Source organism: Xenopus laevis, chromosome 5L (assembly GCF_017654675.1).
Source record: "Xenopus laevis strain J_2021 chromosome 5L, Xenopus_laevis_v10.1, whole genome shotgun sequence".
Classification (NCBI taxonomy): domain Eukaryota; kingdom Metazoa; phylum Chordata; class Amphibia; order Anura; family Pipidae; genus Xenopus; species Xenopus laevis.
Genome location: NC_054379.1, coordinates 54,412,554 through 54,434,855, shown reverse-complemented (window position 1 = coordinate 54,434,855; position 22,302 = coordinate 54,412,554). Strand labels below are relative to the sequence as shown.

At 37.6% G+C, this 22,302-nt stretch overlaps 2 protein-coding genes across 2 annotated transcripts; both read left to right on the top strand.

Annotated features, from left to right (window-relative positions):
• Window positions 1-1,401: 1,401 nt before the first annotated feature.
• Window positions 1,402-12,289, top strand: XB22065091.L (provisional ortholog of unc-93 homolog A L homeolog). Its single transcript, XM_018262430.2, has 8 exons — window positions 1,402-1,538; window positions 3,388-3,569; window positions 5,544-5,773; window positions 5,877-6,008; window positions 6,964-7,175; window positions 7,850-7,985; window positions 9,546-9,677; window positions 11,718-12,289. Exons 1-8 carry the CDS (start codon window positions 1,419-1,421, stop codon window positions 11,972-11,974), a joined length of 1,401 nt encoding a protein of 466 aa, XP_018117919.1. The 5' UTR covers window positions 1,402-1,418; the 3' UTR covers window positions 11,975-12,289.
• A 6,917-nt stretch (window positions 12,290-19,206) lies between these two features.
• On the top strand, window positions 19,207-21,616 carry LOC121393669. The gene is made up of 2 exons (XM_041562776.1): window positions 19,207-19,322; window positions 20,518-21,616. Exons 1-2 carry the CDS (start codon window positions 19,300-19,302, stop codon window positions 21,536-21,538), a joined length of 1,044 nt encoding a protein of 347 aa, XP_041418710.1. The 5' UTR covers window positions 19,207-19,299; the 3' UTR covers window positions 21,539-21,616.
• Window positions 21,617-22,302: the final 686 nt, after the last annotated feature.

Here is a 22,302-nt window from a genome sequence, read left to right as displayed (position 1 = left end):
TCAGCAGCAAGGTGAAAGGGTTTTATGTGGATTTTAGAAAGAAGTAGAAAGACCTAGAAAACATTCAGAATATAATAAAATATATATATTTTATATAAATATATAGAAGAATAAAGAAGACTATAGCCTGTTTTCGAAATGAAAATATTTTGTGGTTCTTTCTTTTGAAAATGAAAGCTTTTTTCTCCTGTAGAAGAGAAAAGGGGAATGGAGACTAGAGGAATGAAGCATCCATAGTCAGTATAAGAAGGGTTTCTTTATGACAAACAGGTAATGTGATTCCTTCCAGAGTGGTTTATTTGTGTGAATGCCTGCTGAATTGTAAAAAAAGATATGGGATTTATCTATGTACAGTATATCACTGATGGTAATTGACTAGTGGATCTACTAATTTTTCATCTGGGGTAATGAAGAAATGTATTTACCTCCTGTGATGTTAAAGTGCCACCTATGGGAAGATGGTTATTATTTGTCAACTTGAAAGTCCATTGAAAAAAATGAACCTGGTGTGGCATACATGTATTTTCCCCCAAACATCCTACTTGTATACACTATATGGAAGGCCAGGCACGGATTTGTGGAGAGGCCATCAAGCCCCGGGCCTAGGGCGGCAGGATTTTAGGGGGCGGCATGCTGCCCAACCACACCAACATTGGTTCACAAACACTTGGCATGCGCAGGAGATACAATAGTTTTTTTAATTTCCCTAGCGCCAATCCCCATTGCTGCGGTCCCGATGATGAAAATTTGAGTGAATAAAAGGGAGGAGACGGGGGCGACGAAAGACAGCGGGCCTAGGGGCACCCGCTATGTAAATCTGACCCTGTGGAAGGCAAAGTGCAAATGATGAAAAATGGCCTTCCTTTGGTCCTGAATTGATGCAGGTCTCTGTGGTTTCTGAGGTCACAGACCTACGACTGACCAGATGAATACACAGCACTGCCTGTGTTCAGCGCCAATGTATTCATATGAGGTAGGAGGGGAGACGCATGTAGGCGTCTCCCTACCCATCCATTACCTGTCCAGTAACATTTGTGCCATTCAGATGTGCATGTTAGGAAGTGGCAACTGGGCTCTTTCCTATGCAGACCTATGTCCCATGACAGTGAAGTCTGCAACTTACAATGGTTTTTTTAATCGGGCACAAGGTGCACAGTGCAGCAAGAAGTGCTGCCCGATTGAGTACTAAGGGGCATGCTTTTGCAACCTTCTTGCACTTCTTTCCCATTTTAAAAAAGATCGGTTTTGTCAGATAGAAGCCCTCCATAAATATATATATTGTAACTCAGACTTTACTATACACATTTCCTTGGCACCTTAGCAGGAATTTTCAGTATAATCCTTGATTTTTTTCCCTCCCTCTTGTAGCCTCTGCTCAGCTTCAGGATAACTGGGAAAAAAACTGCGTGCAAAGCAAAATGTTAAAAATTAGTACAATCAAGTGCTCAATGTGCAACGAGAATCTCAAAAATATCCTTGTTTTATCATTTGGAATTCTATTCTTGTATACAGCTTACATGGGACTTCAGACTTTGCAGGTAAGGCTTGTGCTTCCAACACCTCCATAGATATCATGATAAGACCAGTTGAGTAACTATAGAGGAAACAGACCCATAGTGGTAGGGGGTTGGAAGGCAAAAAGATTTTTTTGCTGGTAAGCCTGGTGCCACGCACATACACCACTGGATAAAACTCTGGACATTTTAAGCTGAGAATACTTCCTTTTTAATATAGATGTTGAATTCTTCACCCACCAAAACTGCACATTATGGTGCAGATTTATTAAGGGTCGAACTGAAAATTCAAATTCAAATTTTAGATTTTTTTTTTTATAATCAAAATTGTCTAATTTGACTAAGGATTTATCCAAACTCGATTTGAGTTTTTAAAAAAATTAAAGTAGATTTTCAAGATTTATCATACTCTGGGCCTTTAAGAATTCGAATTTGACTATTCACCACCTAAAACCTGCCAAATTACTGTATAAGTCAATGGGACAGGTGCAGTCGAATTCGAAGTCGAATTCAAATTAGATTTGAATTCAAATTAGATTCGAGTTTTCGGATCGGTAAAATTAGTCTGAGTTTACAATATTCCATTTTTTTAATACATTTCCCCCAATCGATTTTCGAGTAAAATAAAAACTTTATAAATGTGTCTCCAAATATACATTTTAGGATCAGTATTCTTAAATGTTATTATTTTCAAACAGTACACCATAGATAACAACTGTTCAATTACTTCTACTGCTTCCTTATAAATGAATTTCATTAACCTGTGTTTAAGTTTCCCAGTGGCAGCTCTGTAAGCCAGGTAATGACTTTTTGTTAAGATTTGATTAATTTTTTGATACAAAGCTCTGGGAACATGCTCAGTAGCGACGGGGCTACAGTAGACGGTGCGGCTGAGACATGTATCAAATAATTTATCAAATGTTAACATTTTAAAGATTAGGTAAGCTGAGTCACTGCAGTGATGCATGAGAGGGAGAAAATTACATGAATTTTTTTTTTTAAAACTTAAATGTTAGAAACACAAAAAATAGAAAATATTAAGTCATTATTTGTAGTGCATTTTTTGAAAACAAGATGTTTTGTGAGGTTAAACCACCCCAACCTTTAAGCTGCTTGCAGCTTTACCACTATATAAAATATAATGAAATATACCTTTGTCACACATCTGCTAGATTAAAGGGGATCTGATGACCTTGTGATGCCCCTTATTGTAAATCCTGTATACGGTTATTAGATATCATTGAGTAGTTCCATTTAAAAGTATGAAACTTCAAGTTAATTTATGGTGCATTCTAGTGTAGGTAGTAAGCTATCCATGCCAAAAAAAGGTGTGTCAGAAGCACATACATTCAAGAGTATGTGCATATTATCAGAGTATTTCACAGAAGCCTTCATATGAAGGATATGGATATGAGGGAACACATAGAAGAGCATTCTTTTTGAAGGAAATCCACTGGAATTGATACTTTTACAGTTACAATTACAGTTATGGGACCTGTTATCCAGACCTTGGGTTTTCCAGGATAAGGGATCTTACCGCAATTTGGATCTCCATAATTTAAGTATCCTAAAGAAATTAAGTAAATCCAATGGGATTGTTTTGCCACTAATAAGGATTAATTATATCTTAGTTGAGATCAAGTACAAGTAACTGTTTTATTATTATAGAGAAAAGGGCAATGATTTAATTTTTTTTTAATTATTTGCTTAAAATGGAGTCTATGGTAGATGGCCTTCCCCTAATTCGGAGCTTTGTGGATTACGGCGTTCTTGATATCTGTTAAAATATGCATTGTACATTTAAAGTTTATGTCCCCAATAGTTTCATATGCTGTAATTTTCACATTTTTTTCTCCACCCTCTTTGTGCACAGAGCAGTCTCAATAAAATTGAAGGACTCGGTGTTGCATCACTGAGTGTCATGTATGTTGCCCTCAGTATTTCATCATTGCTGCTACCTCCTCTTCTTATAAAGAGAATTGGGTGCAAGTGGACCATTGTAGTGTCTATGTTCTGTTTCATTTCCTATAGCTTGTGCAACTTCTACCCAAGCTGGTAAGACTGTATTCATTTTCATATATTTTCATTCACATATAATGCTGTTTTTTTAAAAACGTATAGGGGGCTTTAAGTGATTTTAGCTTTTTGCCAGATATACTGGTAGTTAAAGGTAATTTTATTGTTTTTACAACATAAAACAACAAACCAAAACAGAATTAATAGACAGTTTTCAGTTATGATTGGCTACAATGAGTGCAGGTATGGGAGGTTTCATCGTTACCATGACATTCTGGTATAGTCTAGACAGTAATTTAGCAGGGGTGGTAGAGTGCATTCTCTATACTAATCGTAGCCATTGCTGGGGTAAGGGTGTGGAACTGCGCCTGGAAGGCGTGTCTAAGCTGGAAGTACCTACAGAGTTGGATTTGCTGACAGGAAGTCTCTCTTGTAATGTGGTAAACTGCTCATTTGGTACTAAGTCAGACAGCCTTTTTAGGTCCTGTCATACCCAGTACACAAAGTCAGGCAGGTCATGTAGATGAGGAAGTAACGAGTTGCCCCACAAGGGAAGTTTGGGTGACAAGTGTGGTACTGGGTGGCCAAGAAGTTTTAGCACTATTGTCCATGCTTTGTGTGGGGTGGCAACGGTGCTTGGCAGGGTTGCCATGTCAGAAGGGTGCCTGTAGGGGTTGGTACCAAGGCCCTCTATAAAATATAGGATGGAGGACCATATTAGGATTGTAGGGGTTGGGAGAAAAGCACCATTGCAGGTAGTAAATATGGGAGGCTAGGTAATAGAGGGAAGTGTGGGAAGGCCAGCCCCCTTTTGGTAATGGGGGTCGTCAATCTTTCCCAGGAGATGCGTGGGGTCTTCTTGGCCCAGATGAATGGGAGTACAAGTTTATTAAGTTTCTTGAAAAAGGAGCATGGAATGGTGAATGGAGTGTTATGGAATATGTAAAGGAGTTTAGGTAAGAATATCATCTTTATGATGTTCACGCGCCCCCATAGCGTCAGCGGGAGATTTGCCCAGTGCTTAAGGGTATCGGAAAGGGAGTCAATGATTGGGTTTAGATTGTGTTGTATGAAGGAGTGTGGGTCTGTGTGTATATGAACACCCAGGTATTTGAATGAGTCTGCCTATTTGAGGGCAGTGGTGCAGGGAGGTTAGAGTCAATATTATAGAGTTGTGATTTTTCCAAGTTAATTCTCAATCCAGAATACTTCCTAAAGTTCTGTACTGTGGTCAGGAGAGCAGAGAGAGAGAGAGTCTCCCAGGTCTCCTAGGTATATGTCTGCAAAGAGGGATACCTTTTCCGTAATGTTAGCATATTGGAGCCCTTGTATAGTTGGACAGTCTCGTATGAGAATAGCTAGGGGTTCGATTGCTAGGGCGAAGAGGACAGGGGAGAGGGGATATCCCTGCCTAGTTCCCCTAGCTGGAAGTGTTCAGAGGTAACATTGTTCACTCTGACTTCGGCTGTTGCAGACTTATAGAGCAGTTTACCCCATTGTATAAATCTATTACCAAGACCAAATTTGAGAAGTACTTGCCATAGGTCTCACCGAATCAAGAGACATACTTTTTAAACTTGGTTAACTAATGATATTACCTGTCTATAACTGTATTGTAAATAAAACACTGCATAAACAATAGCACTGTATAAATAAGGATACAATAACATGCTGTATGTGTATAACTGTTGCCTTGTGTAGGAGGCCCCAGAATTATTCTATTAACTCTGGCTCAGCATATTATTGAGTAAACTCCATTACATTTTTGCACTATTAAGCACTATTAAACAACCAATGATGAGTTCAGTGGTTAGTTACAGACTTAAGTGCACTGTGATTCTATGCAGCCACATGAAATAAAGAGAGGGGTAGTGCTGGGTGCTATTCAAGCATATGAATAGTATGTAGAATCATAAGAATGTTTGGTTCTGATCAGTTGATTAATTTCATGTTCATATATCCTATATCAAATGATTGAAATATCAAAAATGAAAGAATAAATTTTTTTTCTAGGCCTACGCTGATCATTTCTTCTATACTTGTGGGATTAGGAGGAGGACCACTTTGGGCTGGCAAAAGTACTTATATTACAATCATTGGAAACAAATATGCAGAGACATCTGGGCAAATAGCTAAAGATGTAGTGAACCAATACTTTGGCATTTTCTTTATGATTTGCCAAACCTGTCGTGTTTGGGGGAACTTAATTTCGTCTTTGATATTTAACCTATCACACAATTCAGGTATTGTAAGCATTTTGTATGTTAAATGATTAAAAGCTTAATTGTAATGGCCAAATTTAACTATCATCCATATTCTTGATTTTTTTTTAATTTTCATTATTAGGAGGCCTTGATGCTCTCAATCAGACAGTTTGTGGTGCAGGCGACTGTCCACTACAGCAATCACAATCTGGGAATATCACTAGTAGTCAGCCATCAAAAACCATTCTGTACACTCTTCTGGGCTCCTATACTGGTTTGTATTTATAAGCTATTATGGCATTATCCACTTCACTGGCACCTACACCAGGACAGAGTCAATTATTTGCCCATACATAGCTCACCTTTATGCTCGTGCATCTACAACATTCTTAAGGAAGGAACAAGCCCAAGGAGCAATTTACTGCAAAGTGTATTTATTCACAGGACATGTTTCAGGTGTCGAACACTGAGGGTTTGACACCCGAAACATGTTGTGTGAATAACTTGCTGTACAGGTTAATAATAAAACAAACAGTATTTTAATGATGAAAAAGTTACAAGTCTGTCAGCAAAAAGTATTCCAATTAACATTTAGTCTGGGGTTATTAACCATATAAGAACTCACTAGACAAACAGATTTGAGTTATATATAGTAATGATAATAATACTGCAATAATAATATATTATTACACTGCAGACTGTCTTTTTGACTTTCATAAGGTTTCTCTAGTACGCATACTCCAAGATGATAATCACTAGCTACTTTATCTCACTTCCATTGTTTAGAACACTGTATGATTAAAATACTTTTTATGGTAGATATAAATTTATTTCAGATACATTTCTAAATATAGCAGGAGATTCTTTGGTAGACTGGTATATAAAGGGCTGATTACACTAAAGTATAAAATTGCCTCCTACTTGAAAATGTAAAATTTTGTCACCTTACATTTCTGAAATATTTTTCTGTCTATAAACTTATACTTTTATACTTTTACTTTTTTAAAAATACTCTTTTTTTGTACGGGAGGCTGCTATGCTTGGTTCTGTGGGACTGCAAAGGCTACACCTTGGAAATACGTGTCTCAAACATTATTTATGTAACCTCTGATGGTAATTAAGGAGACTTTTCTGATCATAGATGGTTCATGTAGCCCTTGTTTTGAGTAATTGTTGCCAATTCTTCATAATCAGTAAACAATCTGTTTCTGTCCTTTTTCTGTTTTAAGGTTGTGGAATTCTGGCTGTGCTTTTGATAATTTTTTTTCTGGACAAGCCACACACAGAAAAACAGAATAGAGAAAATCAAAGTGAAACATCAATTTGTTCATACCTGTTAGCAAGCTTTAAGCAACTTCGAGATAAACGTCAGTGTCTCTTAATTCCATTGACAATGTTCAGTGGTTTTGAACAAGGGTTTATTGCCAGTGACTTTACAAAGGTAGGATAATTTTACAAGTTTTTTCTAAAACATTCATGAAAGGGATTCTGTTCATGGGAAAACATGTTTTTTCAAAAACGTATCAATTAATAGTGCTGCTCAAGCAGACTTATGTAATCAATTTTTCAAAAGAGCTTTTTCTATATTTAATTTTGAATTCTGACATGGGGCTAGACATGTTGCTAGATTCCCTCAGTCATGTGACTTGTGATCTGGTAAACTGCAGTCACTCTTTACTGCTGCACAACAGATCAGTGAAAAGGTAACAAAATAGCTCACTGACACAAAACAGTTCCCTGGTGGATATGAGAATAGCAATCAGTAGTAAAAATCCAAGACCCACTGCTATATCTTCAGTTACATTACATTAAATTGAAGAAACAATAGTTTATCTGAAAGCAGTTCCATCATGAAGTGCAAGCTCTTTCTGAAAGCGCAGGATCAGGCAAAATTACCTGAGATGATTGCTACACACCAATATTAAAAATGAAAAAAAAATACACTTGTCAGTTCAGGAATACAATTTTTTTATGGTAGAGTGAATAATTTGCTATATAAAAATTTGCCATATAAACAGTGTAATTTAGAAATAAAAACTACACCATAAAAATCATGACAGAGTCCCTTTAAATACATGTTGCCTGAAAATATTAATTTAATTTTTATTTTTACAGTCTTATGTGACCTGCATTTTGGGACTGAAATATGTAGGATTTGTAATCATCTGTTTTGGAGTTACTAATTCTATTTGTGCTGCAATATTTGGAAAACTCACCCAGTACACTGGTAGAATTCCTTTGTTTCTCCTTGGTAAGTCTTATCCTTATAAATATTGTGCCAGGAACTATAGAAGACATGCAACATTATATGAATTAAAGTGTCACTCCACCCAAAGACTGAAAAAACATACATTTCAATAATGAAATAAATTGTATTTGTAAGGAAACTTTCCAAAACTTTCATGAGTTATTTTTATGTTATTTCTTTTGAAAGTAGTATATGGCCAATTCTATCCTTTGCACTGCCCTGCTCTCCTCTAGCCAAAAATTCCTACAAGGCTTTGTATACTTATTTACTTTGCTGTTTATTATAGAACATGCAAGGCATTGGGAGCTGGAGGAGAGCTGGCTTCCGCCACATTGTTATGATATGCAGTGCAGAGCACACAAAGGGATTGACATATAATACTGTCAATAGGAATTGCAATTATAAATCATTTTGAAAAACCCTAGAAAGTTTTAATATTAATTATATTGGAAAGTTGCTTCGATTTACATTTTCTAAATTGGATATTTTGCATTATTTGGATGGAGCTTCCATTAAAACTGATTTGTATTAGCAGTTTTACCAAATTTGATCTGCTAATAACTGTCCTGTGTGAAATGCAGACACCATGAAAGATTATTTCAGATGCAGGGGGCATCAATGGTAAGTTTTGCTGCATCCTAAGGGTAGAACTCCACTGGTGATTTTAAGTGCGATAGCTTCCATTCCGAAGCGATGAGATGAATCGCAGGCATTACGTCAGATGCGCCCAATCTAAGGTAAGTAATAGGAATGTTGGACATTGTCGCTGTGTGCATCCGACATGACACGACTGTTGGATGCAACGTGCATGTTGTGTCTTCATCCGACAGTTGTGGCGGATGCACGCATTGACAACGTCCGACATTCCTACTACTTACCTTAGATTCGAAGCATCCGACATGAAGCCTGCGATTCATTTGAGTGCCTCGGAATGGAAGCTATCGCACTTAAAATCACCCATAGAGTTCTACCCTTACTGGACACTTGCTGCATCAACATTCTAAACCATTTGAGAAAAATTTGCACCTCGGAAGTAACCCATGGCAACCAATTGGATGTTGGTTTTAATTTTTCTAATTGCAGCTAACTTAAAAATGAATAACTTATTGGTAGCTATGGGTTACTGCACAGGTGAACATTCACATTCAATTGCTTCCTTTTTTTCTAACATTTAGGTTTTAAAAATGATTTAGTTTCCTTGCCCCATTATATTTCCCAGTAGTAACTCACTTAGCCTTATAACTGACTTTCTAAACTACTAGGGCTGAACTCCATGGCACTATAAGCACCGATTAGTCGCATGCCGATGACACGCATGCAACGTACATGTATCCAACTGTTGGATGACGATGCATCGTGCGGCGTTCACATCCGACAGTCGGATACATGCAAACTGTATGAAGGTGAACTGTTCTTTTACTGCAGGTTTTTAAATACAACAGCGAAATGTCCTTTTGCAGCATATTTATGAATTGTTTTAAAAACTTATGTCAAGCCAAACAGAATAATTTAAGGTACCTGTATATAGAAATATACTAAGAGTTTACCCATTTCTTTTGACAGGAGCAGCTATAAATGTGGGTTGTATCATTGGATTCTTGACATGGAGACCTCACATTGGTAACTTTGCTGTATTTTTCATAATGTCTGGACTCTGGGGAATTGCAGATGCAGTTTGGCAGACATTACTAAGCTGTAAGTTGGCATTAAAGAAATGCATGTGCAAAATGTCCACTTTCTTGAGTCAAGAATATAAATATATATATATATATATATATATAGATATATATATATATATATATATATATATATATATATATATATATATCCAGGCTGAATGTCTTCAACAATTATTGTAATCCTAAACTTACAATGGACTGCTACTTTGAAAATATACCAAGCTGCTAGTCATTCCAAAATGACTTCATTCAACTGCACATTTTAAACATTTACTCCCCATCCTCCTACTGAATACCTTAGCATTTTCTCTTGTCTCATGTTCACACACGGTACTGCTAGTTAGACCTGCTTTTTGTTGCTTTTCCTGTAACGTTAGTTTAATAAGAAGATCAGTGAGCTCTAGGCAGCCTGCTCCCAGACAAAGGTCTGGCCAATCTCTTTTCAAAAGTCTTAGGTTCCAGGGATGTCTGAATTACTGCAGGGGTCAAGATAATATTTAAGACTAAATATTATTCAGAGTTACTCTAGAAGTAGAACACAGTTGACACATATGACAAGGAGTGAAAGTAGGGTTATTACTTCACCAGCCGACTCCCCAACTGTTCAAGATAGAGGTTATTGCCCAGAAGTTTAATTGAGAGTATACCCTGCGATGGCTGTGTTTTGCATTGACAGGTCAAACAAGTGTTACTGGAAGGCAGATATATCTAAAATGATAAAATGAGGAATCCTACAGGTTTCCTGCAGGATTCCAAGCCATTTAATCCGCTGGCATTTTTAAAAGATCAATCAAACTGGCCTATCAATTTGACTAGTTAGGATTTAACAAATAGGATGCATTATAAAGATCATTTTTACACTCAAAGTTTGCATTGGGGAGGGGGTTGGGGGGTCGGTGAGGGGGTCGGAGGGGTCGGCAATCAATTTGGTGCACCGGCGTACAATTTGGGAGCGCCGGCATCCATTATGTGTTAATTGTTTGGCAGCCCACTCCAGGACTGTTCACGGCCCGGCGGTTGGGGACCCCTGGCAGGCAGAGATGCCTCCTGGTAGTAGTTACCATATATTTGTGCTCATTTGGAAGGACCGTGTAACATTTAATACTAACTTATATTGATATTTATATGAATCACATGGTCTTGTTTTTAATTGTGAATTAGGTATTAATTAAGTATAGGTATGGGATCCATTATCTAGATACCTGTTATCAAGAAAGTTCCAAATTACGGAAAGGCCATCTCTCATAGCCTCCATTTTATCCAAATAATCCAAATTTTTAAAAATAATTTCCTTTTTCTCTATATTAATAAAACAGTACCTTGTACTTGTTCCAAACTAAGATATAATTAATCCTTATTGCAAGCAAAACCAGCCTATTGGGTTTATTTAATGTATACATGATTTTCTAGTAGACTTAAGGTATAATGATCCAAATTATGATAAAATCTCTTATGTGGAAAACCTCAGGTCCCGAGCATTCTGGATAACAGGTCACATACCTGTAGTTGAATTTAAAGAGTTTTTCTGTTAATTATTTATATTTGTTAGTCCTTTTGATGAAAATACATAAACTGACTGAAAAAGCAGCATATTTAACAGCAAGGTCCTTGTAATTTTAAGCAGGTTTTCTACTGTGTTTTATTCATAGTAGAGATATTCACAAAACAAGGCACTTTCTAGTTTTATACAGCATATGCATCAAACAAATTACAGTTAATTTTTCTGATACCAGAGCAGCCTGATCTGCTGGCAGATTGAATATTTATGAAGCCTGCTCAGTGTATTGTGCCTCAGCTTGTTACCCTTTTCCTTCTTCTTGGCCTGGGAGCTCATTATAATGCCTTCCCTTTTTCAACCTAAAGACTCATCAATCCCAACACCTATAGTTGCTGTTGAACACATCCCTTGTTATTCACGCCATTTGCTGTGCCTCATAATACATTGTGCAAGAGATATAGGGATTAAGGTCCCAGTCACTGTGCCACAATATTTAATATAATACAACAAGGGTGTCTTTCTATTAAATGCATTCATTGTTTTGCTTCTATCTTGCAGCTCTCTATGGTGTTTTGTTTGAAAAAAACAAAGAGGCCGCCTTTGCCAACTTCTCTCTCTGGGAATCTCTTGGATTTGCTATAGCCTTTGGATACAGCTCATTTCTGTGTGTTTATGTAAAACTTTACATATTAATGTGCGTGGTGGTGATCGGAATTTTACTTTATGGAATAGTAGAATATATTGAGCATACGCAACTCAGAAATTCACCTGTCACTGAAGATGGACCAAAAGAAAATGAAGCAATCCCAGCCTAAACAAAGGCACTCCCAAAATTTCTGTGAAATGTCATTGTGTTATTTTCAGATCAAACTATTTATTTTGTATATTATGTTAAATCTGATAACACAGCAGTTATATGTGTCTAAAACATTGCTAAGGCTATATTTATAAATTACAGTACATTATTTATGTAATTTATTAAAAACTGTATGTTAGGCCTGTGCAAACATGGAATGCAGTCTAAATGCCAGAAATCCACCAATTTCTGTTGAAGTACATGGGAAGCACCACGGGCCACCCTGCACAGATGAATGCTATGGAAGTTCCCACTGATGCCAAAGGGAACCAAATGCAGGAGGTGTTTTGTTGCAAGAAAAAGGGATCAAAACTTATCGTATATGATTTCCATTATCATTTGGTCTTTAAGCCTTTCCTTTTTTAATGAATTACCATACATTTTAAAATTAAAGTTTAAATACTTATTTGTGATTGTTTCTTTATTGCTTATTCATGATCAATCACTCCCTACTTACCTTATTTGTACATTCTTTTAATTCAAACATTTTATGTTTTGGGTCAGTATCATATCTTTATCATGCTGCCCACCCCCCTGCACAAAATATTATTGTAGGGTGAACTACCATGCAGTAGCCCCCATTATCTTGGCACCCTTGTACCTTGAGTCTGCATCCTTTATTAGTAATACAAGGATGGAGTGCTGCTACCAGTGTTACCTGTTTGGTATCAGGTGCCTCCAGGTGCCCAAAATAGTATCCACGAACAACACCAATGGCACATCTGATGCTGTTAAACCAGTTGTGAGCTTTAGCAGCCACCTACTAGTTGTGTTCTAAGTTGAGGTGGGCTGTGAGGTTTTGCCTTCTTGTTTCCTAGCACTCAGCACAAGTTGTGGATGTCTGTATGTTTCTTACTTTCCCAGGTGTGGGATCTACAGAATTGGGTGTGTTCCTGGGAGTCTTCATAATCGATTTTGTGCGAGTAGTCCTTCCTACTGCACTCTTATACATATTGGAGAAGTGGTTGTAGTTCTAGGAAGGAACGGGAGGTAATAATCAAATGATTATGCTACAAAAATAGCATAGACTTTGAAAGGAACATTGAAGGGGTCATTTACAGCCCCAAATGCAGTTGCAGTCACACTATGGGGCAAGTTTACTAACCTCCAAAAATTCGCCAGCGACGGCTTTGCTCACAGCGCAACACTTCGCCAGGCATAGATTCGCCAGGACACCACTAATTCACTAAAATCCGAAGTTGTGTCCAGGGCATCGAACGCTGGCTAAGTTGCGCTAGCGATACTGCGCCAAGCAAAGTGAAGTTGTGCTAGCGTTGGCTAATTTGCATACAGCAGGAAGTTAAAGTTCAATGGATGTATATGTTGCAGCAAATACATTACACAAGTCCGGGAAACCTTAATAAAAAAAAATAGAGTTGTTATATTGCCCTACACATGAGCCCAGTGTATAGTTTATGTGCTAAATGTTAGGAAATGTAGGGGGGAAGCCGGATACCCCCAAAAAAAATTACTATCTTTTGCAGCCTATCACCCTGAAAAAGGAATAGACGCAAGTGTTTTTTGGGACTTAGAAAAATTTCAGCTATTTTTTGAGTAACTCCTATCTACTCTGTTGCACTTTGCCTGGTCTGAGGTGGCAAAGGCAAGTCTGGCGCAAGAGGTAACGTTCAGTAAAATCCGCATCTTAGTGAATTTGCGTAGTTACGTCCATTCGCCAGAGAGCGAATTCGCTTGGCGTTAGGTAACGGAGTCTATCTCCATCGCTAGCGAAGTTACGCCAGCGTCCGTTAGTAAATGACATCATGCTGGCGAATTTTCACTTCGCCCTTTAGTAAATTTGCCCCTAAGTTGGACATAGTCAATGCACAAAAATTGAAAATTGCTCAATTGCGCAGGTGCTTTGCAGATATGCAGAAATCATAGGGGAAATGCTGCATTTTGGGTAAAAAACATGGTGATTGTACTTAGGTATGGGATCTGTTATCCAGAAACCCATTATCCAGAAAGCTCCAAATTACAGAATGGCTGTCTCCTATAAACTCCATTATAATGAAATAATCCAAATTTTTTAAAATGATTTCCTTTTTCTCTTTAATAATAAATCAGTACCTGGTACATGATTCAAACAAAGATAACATTGATCCTTGTTGGAAGCAAAACCAACCTATTGGGATATTTAATGTTTATATGGTTTTCTAGTAGACTTAATGTATGAAGATCCAAATAACGGAAAGATCCCAGGTCCTGAGCATTCTGGATAACAGGTCCCATATCTGTTTGTTGTTGTCAGGCAGGTTATTCCAGTAGCATGAGTCACAGTAGGATAAAGTGGACTGAGCAGGATTCTACTTATAGCATAGAATTAAAAGTTATTTGCAAAATGAAAAGTGAAGGTTATGCTGTAGATGCATTTTCAGCAGGGATTAGCATGTCACTTATTTAATTTGCAACTTCGCCATGAAGTACTTATAAAGAAAGGGTCAGCCAATTCTGAAAACAATAAGGGGCCGATTCACTAAATTCGAGTGAAGGATTCGAAGTAAAAAAACTTCGAATTTCGAAGTATTTTTTGGGCTACTTCGACCTTCGACTACGACTACGACTTCGAATCGAAGGATTCGAACTTAAAATCGTTCGACTATTCGACCATTCGATAGTCGAAGTACTGTCTCTTTAAAAAAAACTTCGACCCCCTAGTTCGGCAGCTGAAAGCTACCGAAGTCAATGTTAGCCTATGGGGAAGGTCCCCATAGGCTTTCCTAAGTTTTTTTGATCAAAGGATATTCCTTCGATCGTTGGATTAAAATCCTTCGAATCGTTCGATTAGAAGGATTTAATCGTTCGATCGAAGGAATAATCCTTCGATCCTTCGATCGTGCGATATTCAAAGTCGAAGGATTTCAATTCCTAGTCGAATATTGAGGGGTAATTAACCCTCGATATTCGACCCTTAATGAATCAGCCCCTTAGTAGTTATAGGCCACTTATTTACTTTGATATGTAAGCAGATAGTAAATGATATAACATTTACTACACTGCAAAAGTTTGATTTGATATGTATACTGTGCTGCCCCTTAAAGTTGCTAAACAAAATTTTGCATTGAAAACATTTACATAAGCTCACAAATATTACAGGCTTCCAGCTGTTGGAAGAGGGGAAAGTTAAAGGGTAGTTAAGGCTTATATTAAACGCAATTTCTCCAAGAGCAGAAAAACATAAGCAGAGAAAAGTCAGAGGTTTCCAAATGTGTAGTAAAGGAGATCTGCCTGTCACTGAGCACAGGGGTGGATTTCAGCCAAAAGATGCCCAAGCCTTAATATTCTGATCAAAATCCCTCCTGTATACGCAGAGACAGGTGGGTCCCTTTCATGCCTATAGGCATAATCTGCATTTTTTAAACTGATGGAGAAAACAATTAGGGGCAGATTTATCAACATTCTTATTTTATTGGTTTTATTGGTTTTTGAAACCACGAATAAACCATGTAATTTAGTAAAAGTTCCAAAAAGTTCCAAATATGATTGACAAAAAGAATGATGTGCTAAAAAAATATCAAAACCTCTAAAAATGTGTGTTTTTCTGACAAACTAAAAAATCTGAATGGGGCTGCATGGTAAAGGGGCCCCATGAGATCCTCATTATTAAAGGGATACTGTCATGGGAAAAAAAATTTTTTTCAAAATGAATCAGTTAATAGTGCTGCTCCAGCAGAATTCTGCACTGAAATCCATTTCTCAAAAGAGCAAATAGATTTTTTTATATTCAATTTTTAAATCTGACATGGGGCTAGACATATTGTCAATTTCCCAGCTGCCCCCAGTCATGTGACTTGGGCTCTGATAAACTTCATTCACTCTTTACTGCTGTACTGCAAGTAGGAGTGAAATCACCCCCTCCTTCCCCCCCCCCAGCAGCCAAACAAAAGAACAATGGGAAGGTAACCAGATAGCAGCTCCCTAACACAAGATAACAGCTGCCTGGTAGATCTAAGAACAACACTCAATAGTAAAGACCCATATCCCACTGAGACACATTCAGTTACATTGAGAAGGAAAAAGAGCAGCCTGCCAGAAAGCATTTCTCTCCTAAAGTACAGGCACAAGTCACATGACCAGGGTGTGATACAAATGTGACATGGCAGGCCATGTATGAATGTGAATGTGATCAAGTGCATTCAATATGGCTCCTTAGTTGTAAAATGGATGTACTGATATTAGCAGGAGACCAGGGAACAACTGGAGTTGAGTTATTCAGTCATTAGCAGGAGAACAGGGAATAGACTCATAAACATATAAGTATGTTTATTAAGGAGAAAGCTCATATCTTATTCACATAGTTATAATCAAAATACACAGCAATTATACACAGCAATTATTTTCATTCACATGGTTATTTCCATTTTCATGGTCATTCTCATGGCCATGTCCTGGGCATGTAGCCATTATTATTATTTTATATGTCTATGTGTAATGATCTATTACTTTGTTATTGTACCAATATAAAAAGGAGCTCAGCTGGGGGGGCTTCGGGACTTCATCTACAAGCAGACGTGTTGTGTAGAATAATTGGTCTTGTAAGGACCATTGGCCAATTGATGTGCTCTGGGAGTCGCTGTATTTGATTTGGGCCCGGGGTCCCCCAGCTGATGTTCCTCTCACAAGTCTGCCAAGGGAAGCTCGGCTAGACGTTGCGTTGTCTTCAATCGGTATTGTATTACTTTTCTTACAATATATTATTCTTCTCTAATGATGATCAATGTGTGTGTGTTTTATTTCCACCCCTATATTTGATAAGTCTGCTGGGGGAACTTGTAGCAAGACATTTTGGTACCAGGAGTGGGGTTCGAGAATAAGATAAAATGTTTGAGAGAAAGAATAATAGCATTGTGGGGAAAGCTGTAAATATTGTAGATATCCCTGGTTGGGATGATACTTCATGTAAAATTATTGCCACTGAGTGGTCTAAAGGTGCAGGATTGTGTGAGGATTGGGTGCATCAATTGAAAGATGTTAGTCCAATTAACGTAGTTACATGTTTAGAGAAAGTACCCTTTGAAAAAGGACAGGACTTGTCTGCTTTAGGAAGACGGGGGTGGATTTTGTTGTCTGCGTATCGCAAGCAGCATAGTTATTGTTCAGAGTTAAAAGCACGTATTTCTCAGCTTGAAAAAGAAATACTTGACTTACAGAGTCGGGTTACAGTGTTGCAGTGCCAAAATAGATTATTAATGGATAAAGCTGACACGTATCAGCAAGTTGCCGAAACGGCCGCTGTGCGATGTGCAAAGTATAAATATCGAAAGCGTAAAGGAAAAATTAATATGAAGAAAGTATCCAAACTAATTGCTAAGGCAGGAGTTGATTGGGATCCAGATGAGTGGGATGGCAATATTTGGGATACTAGTGATGAATCAGAGGATGATAGGGAAACCCTGTGTGAAAACCGACAACAGTACTCAAATGAGTTTCATGCTGTAGCCAAACCAATTGAGCGGAGAAAAGCAGTAAATGGGCCAGGTGGGGTTGTAAATACTACCACCTTAGAAGATTTTACACAGCAAGAAGTAACAAATTTACATAATAGGTTTAAACAAAGATCATCAGAGCCCCTCATATCCTGGCTAGTGCGGTTATATGAGGGAGGGGCTGCTGGAGTTAATTTGGATAATGGAGACTCACGTAAGTTCTGTTTATTGTCTAATGAGGCAACTGTGCAGGATGAGTTTCGTAATTTTCAGGGTGCAAATATGTCCTCGATGTTAGCATTGGCTGCTAGTGGTACATCCAGGAGTTATCAGATGGAGTCAGACTGGCCGGCTAATGATAAATCTTGGTATACTTTGAGGGATTGTGTACAGCGAATAAAAGAGGAAGGTATGAAAACTGCAGTATTTGTTGGGCAAGCAGATCAAGTACTGGATACTCCCTTAACTGTACAAATTAGAAACAAAATGATTAAGCTTGCTCCGCCAGCATATAAAAATGTTATTATGACGCTGCTCGTTAATGAGACAGGGCAGCCGTTACATCATGTTATTGAGTCCATTCGAGAGCTTGGAGATCTAGGAGATTGGGGTCCCAAGGATAAGTACAAGGACAGGGATAATAAAAAGGATAACAGTCAGAAGGGAAATTTTGGTGATATAGTCCCCAGAAGGGACATGTTTAATGCCCTAATGAGAGATGGAGTCCCAATAGACGAGATAGATGGAATAGATACTTTGGAAATGTGGAGATTGTACAAAAAACGGGGCTTGCATAAAAATCAAAATAAAAGTGTGGGAAAACAAGATAAAGAGGATGTTACAACCTCTACTGGATTAAAAGCACAAGAGTTGAGTGAAGAGTCAAAAGGGATATATCCCTGGGCTGATCTGTCTCAGGCTCAGCGATTTAAATCAGATTAGGGATCAGGTCAAGCTCCAGTAATAGGGCGTATACAGCATGTAGATGACCGCCCGTACGTTAATTTAAATATATATTGGAAAAATGGAAATATACAAAAAGTACAAGCCCTAGTTGATACGGGAGCGGAGGCCACTATAATTGCTGGGAATCCAAAATATTATAAAGGGCAACAAGTCACTATTACTGGATTGGGGGGAAAACAGACCCTTGGTGTACAGGCTATGGTTGAATTAAAAATTGGGCAACTTCCTAAAAAGAAATATTCTGTGTTGATTGTACCTATTAAAGAACACATAATAGGTATAGATATATTAAAAGGAATGCAATTAGATTTGCCTGATGGCCGATATCAGTTTGGTGTTCGTAATTGTAAATATGTAAATACTGTTATAGTTGGACGGTTAAAAATGCCTCCCGTGGAATTACCTCCAGCTGTTAAGACTGTGAGAATGAAACAATACTGAATTCTGGGAGGGCATAAAGAGATAACTGATACAATACCAGAGTTAGTCAAAGCAGTCAGTATGCAGAATTATATGCTGTTTTTCAAACTTTAAAGCAAGAAAATTTAGGAGAGTGTTATCTATACACAGACTCGTGGTCGGTAGCTAATGGGTTAACTACCTTGTTGCCTACTTGGCAAAAACATCAATGGAAAGTTCACGCAAAAGAAATCTGGGGTAAGGATTTATGGCAGGAGATATGGGATATTGTATTTAAAACAAATGTTACTGTATTTCATTTTGATGCACATTGTCCTATTGATTCATTAGAACGTTTATTCAACTCTATTACAGATGAAAAAGCAAAAGTTGCTGAAGCAGAGACCCAGCCCATTGATGATAAAGACCTTAAAGGTTTGGCTTCCTGGGCACATCAGAAAAGTGGACACTTAGGAGAAAAAGCCACGTATAGATGGGCGCAATCACGGGGAATAGGTATCCCATATGATATCATTAGAACAGTGATTTCAGAATGTCCCATATGCCAACATACACAGCATAGACCAATACCACATACCATGAAAGGACAGATTGCAAGGGGTAAATTACCTGGTCAAATATGGCAAATAGATTACATTGGTCCATTGCCAAATAGTAGAGGATGTGAGTATGTATGTACGGCTGTAGATACATTTTCGGGTTATTTAATAGGTTTTCCTTGCAAAAGAGCTATCCAGATAAATACAATCAAGACTCTGGAATTGATAATACAATATTATGGTTTGCCTTTACAAATACAAAGTGATAACAGATCACATTTTAAAGGAAAAATGATACAAGAGTATTGTTATAATAACAACATTGATTGGATATATCACATACCATATTATCCACAAGCTGCTGGGTTAATAGAAAGAATGAATGGTTTGTTAAAAGAGCAATTAAGGAAACAAGGTCATGGCACTTACAAAAATTGGAGAGATAATTTACAGGGTTCCTTGCAAATATTAAATAACAGACCAATTACCGAGAACGAAACTCCTTTAATGCGTATGTTAACCCCATATTTGCAAGTAAAACCATTACAGGTTCATGCTACTGTCAGTTATTGGCAAATTAAAGAAGGAGCATTGGCCCCTTACAGAGCAACGCCAGATGCTTCAGGTTTAGATTTGCATGCTTATGCAGCAAATACAGTTGCTCCACAACAAGTTCAAATTATTGAAACAGGAATAGGAATTCAAATTCCTCAGAAACATTTTGGATTACTTTGTGCCAGATCAGGATTAGCTATTAAAGGTATTCAAGTATTAGGAGGAGTTATTGATTCAGATTATCAAGGAGAAATCAAAGTAATTTTACTGAATTCAAGTGATACTGATTTAAATATACAAGCAAAAGACCGTATTGCTCAAATAATCATTATGCCAGTCTATCATGGGCCAATAAATAAATGAAATCCTCCAACTGTATTAACAATAAGAGGTGATAAAGGTTTTGGAGCTACGGGAATTCAAAGTGGTGCAAAAATTTGGATACAGCACCCAAATAAACAACCAGAACCTGCTGAAGTAATTGCAGCAGGAAAAGATAATGTTGTATTAGTAATCAGACCAGGTCAAGAGAAATGGGATTATGTCCCAATAGAAAAATGTTATTTACGAGAATAATAAACTGTATCTCTTTATAGATCAACATTAAAGGAAAAAGATGTCTTACCTATGAGGACTGAAAAACTCTTTCCCAAAATGGTGGTTGGATTCCCAGGACGATCAACTATCTTGTGGCCCTACGCAATCTTTGCTCCAGGAAATGGAGGTTGGGTTTGTCAAATTCTTATTTTGGCAGGACTTGAGTTCCTGATTGTCATGCTGACTACTACCTGTGTGTATCAACCGCAGGATTTGCCATGGTGTGAACAATCATCAGATCAAATCAATGTGAGCAGAGAGAGATCTAAAAGGGCACTGTCTTTGCAAGGGGACAATTTGTGGGAGTATATGGCTAAAGATGTATTGAACACTAGCTACATGTGCTTAAAGGATGTCCTAAGTGCTGGTGAACTAATTGAGACTTGTTTTATTGCCATCCCTACACCCACGACAGTTTTGACAGCAACATTTCAAAGAAAATATAATGACTCAAATGTTGAGGACTCAGATACTGAAACTTATATACCTGTTTATGCATATGTTGCAGATCAGAATGCTACAAGAAAAATGAAAAAAAGTTTTCTTTCTTTGATCACTCACCATATAACTGCAGCAGATGTGTGTTATAATATGACTTGTGATAGTGTAAAGATTCCTGCTTGTATTATGGTCAAGAGTATAAATGCTACCAGTAAAGCTATTGCTAGTCTCTTAGCAGATTTTGGAGATATTAGAAATGCAGTAGTACAAAATAGGGCTGCCATTGATTATTTGCTTTTTAAGCATAACCATGGTTGTCAATATTTTAAGGGTATGTGTTGTTTTAACCTTTCTGACCATTCTCATGCCATTAACCAACAATTAGGTATTCTACATAGTTTAGTCACTAACATCACTGAACATAAGGATGAAGGTTGGTGGGACTGGCTTACTAGTTGGATCCCTGATGTGGGAGGTTGGGTTCAAACAGTTATAGAAGTAGTTTTGGTTGTGATATTTTGTCTGATCATAATTCAATGCTTACCCTCACTAATATCTATGTGTATCCCAAAGCAATGAAGAAGTATAACTTTTTAGAAATATACTAATAGATATACTATATAACCCAATTATTTAGTGGTATAGTTACAGTTACCATAATCTTCGATAGTAGGAAATATAAATTGGTAGTACATCCAATATTGATATCATTGATTTTCATATGTTGTGAAGTCTCTCGCTTGTATTGCAAACAACCGAGGGTCGTGTGAGATTCTATTGAATGCAATTGATCAAGGGTCGAATGTGATACAAATGTGACATGGCAGGCCATGTATGAATGTGAATGTGATCAAGTGCATTCAATATGGCTCCTTAGTTGTAAAATGGATGTACTGATATTAGCAGGAGACCAGGGAACAACTGGAGTTGAGTTATTCAGTCATTAGCAGGAGAACAGGGAATAGACTCATAAACATATAAGTATGTTTATTAAGGAGAAAGCTCATATCTTATTCACATAGTTATAATCAAAATACACAGCAATTATACACAGCAATTATTTTCATTCACATGGTTATTTCCATTTTCATGGTCATTCTCATGGCCTTGTCCTGGGCATGTAGCCATTATTATTATTTTATATGTCTATGTGTAATGATCTATTACTTTGTTATTGTACCAATATAAAAAGGAGCTCAGCTGGGGGGGCTTCGGGACTTCATCTACAAGCAGACGTGTTGTGTAGAATAATTGGTCTTGTAAGGACCTTTGGCCGATTGATGTGCTCTGGGAGTCGCTGTATTTGATTTGGGCCCGGGGTCCCCCAGCTGATGTTCCTCTCA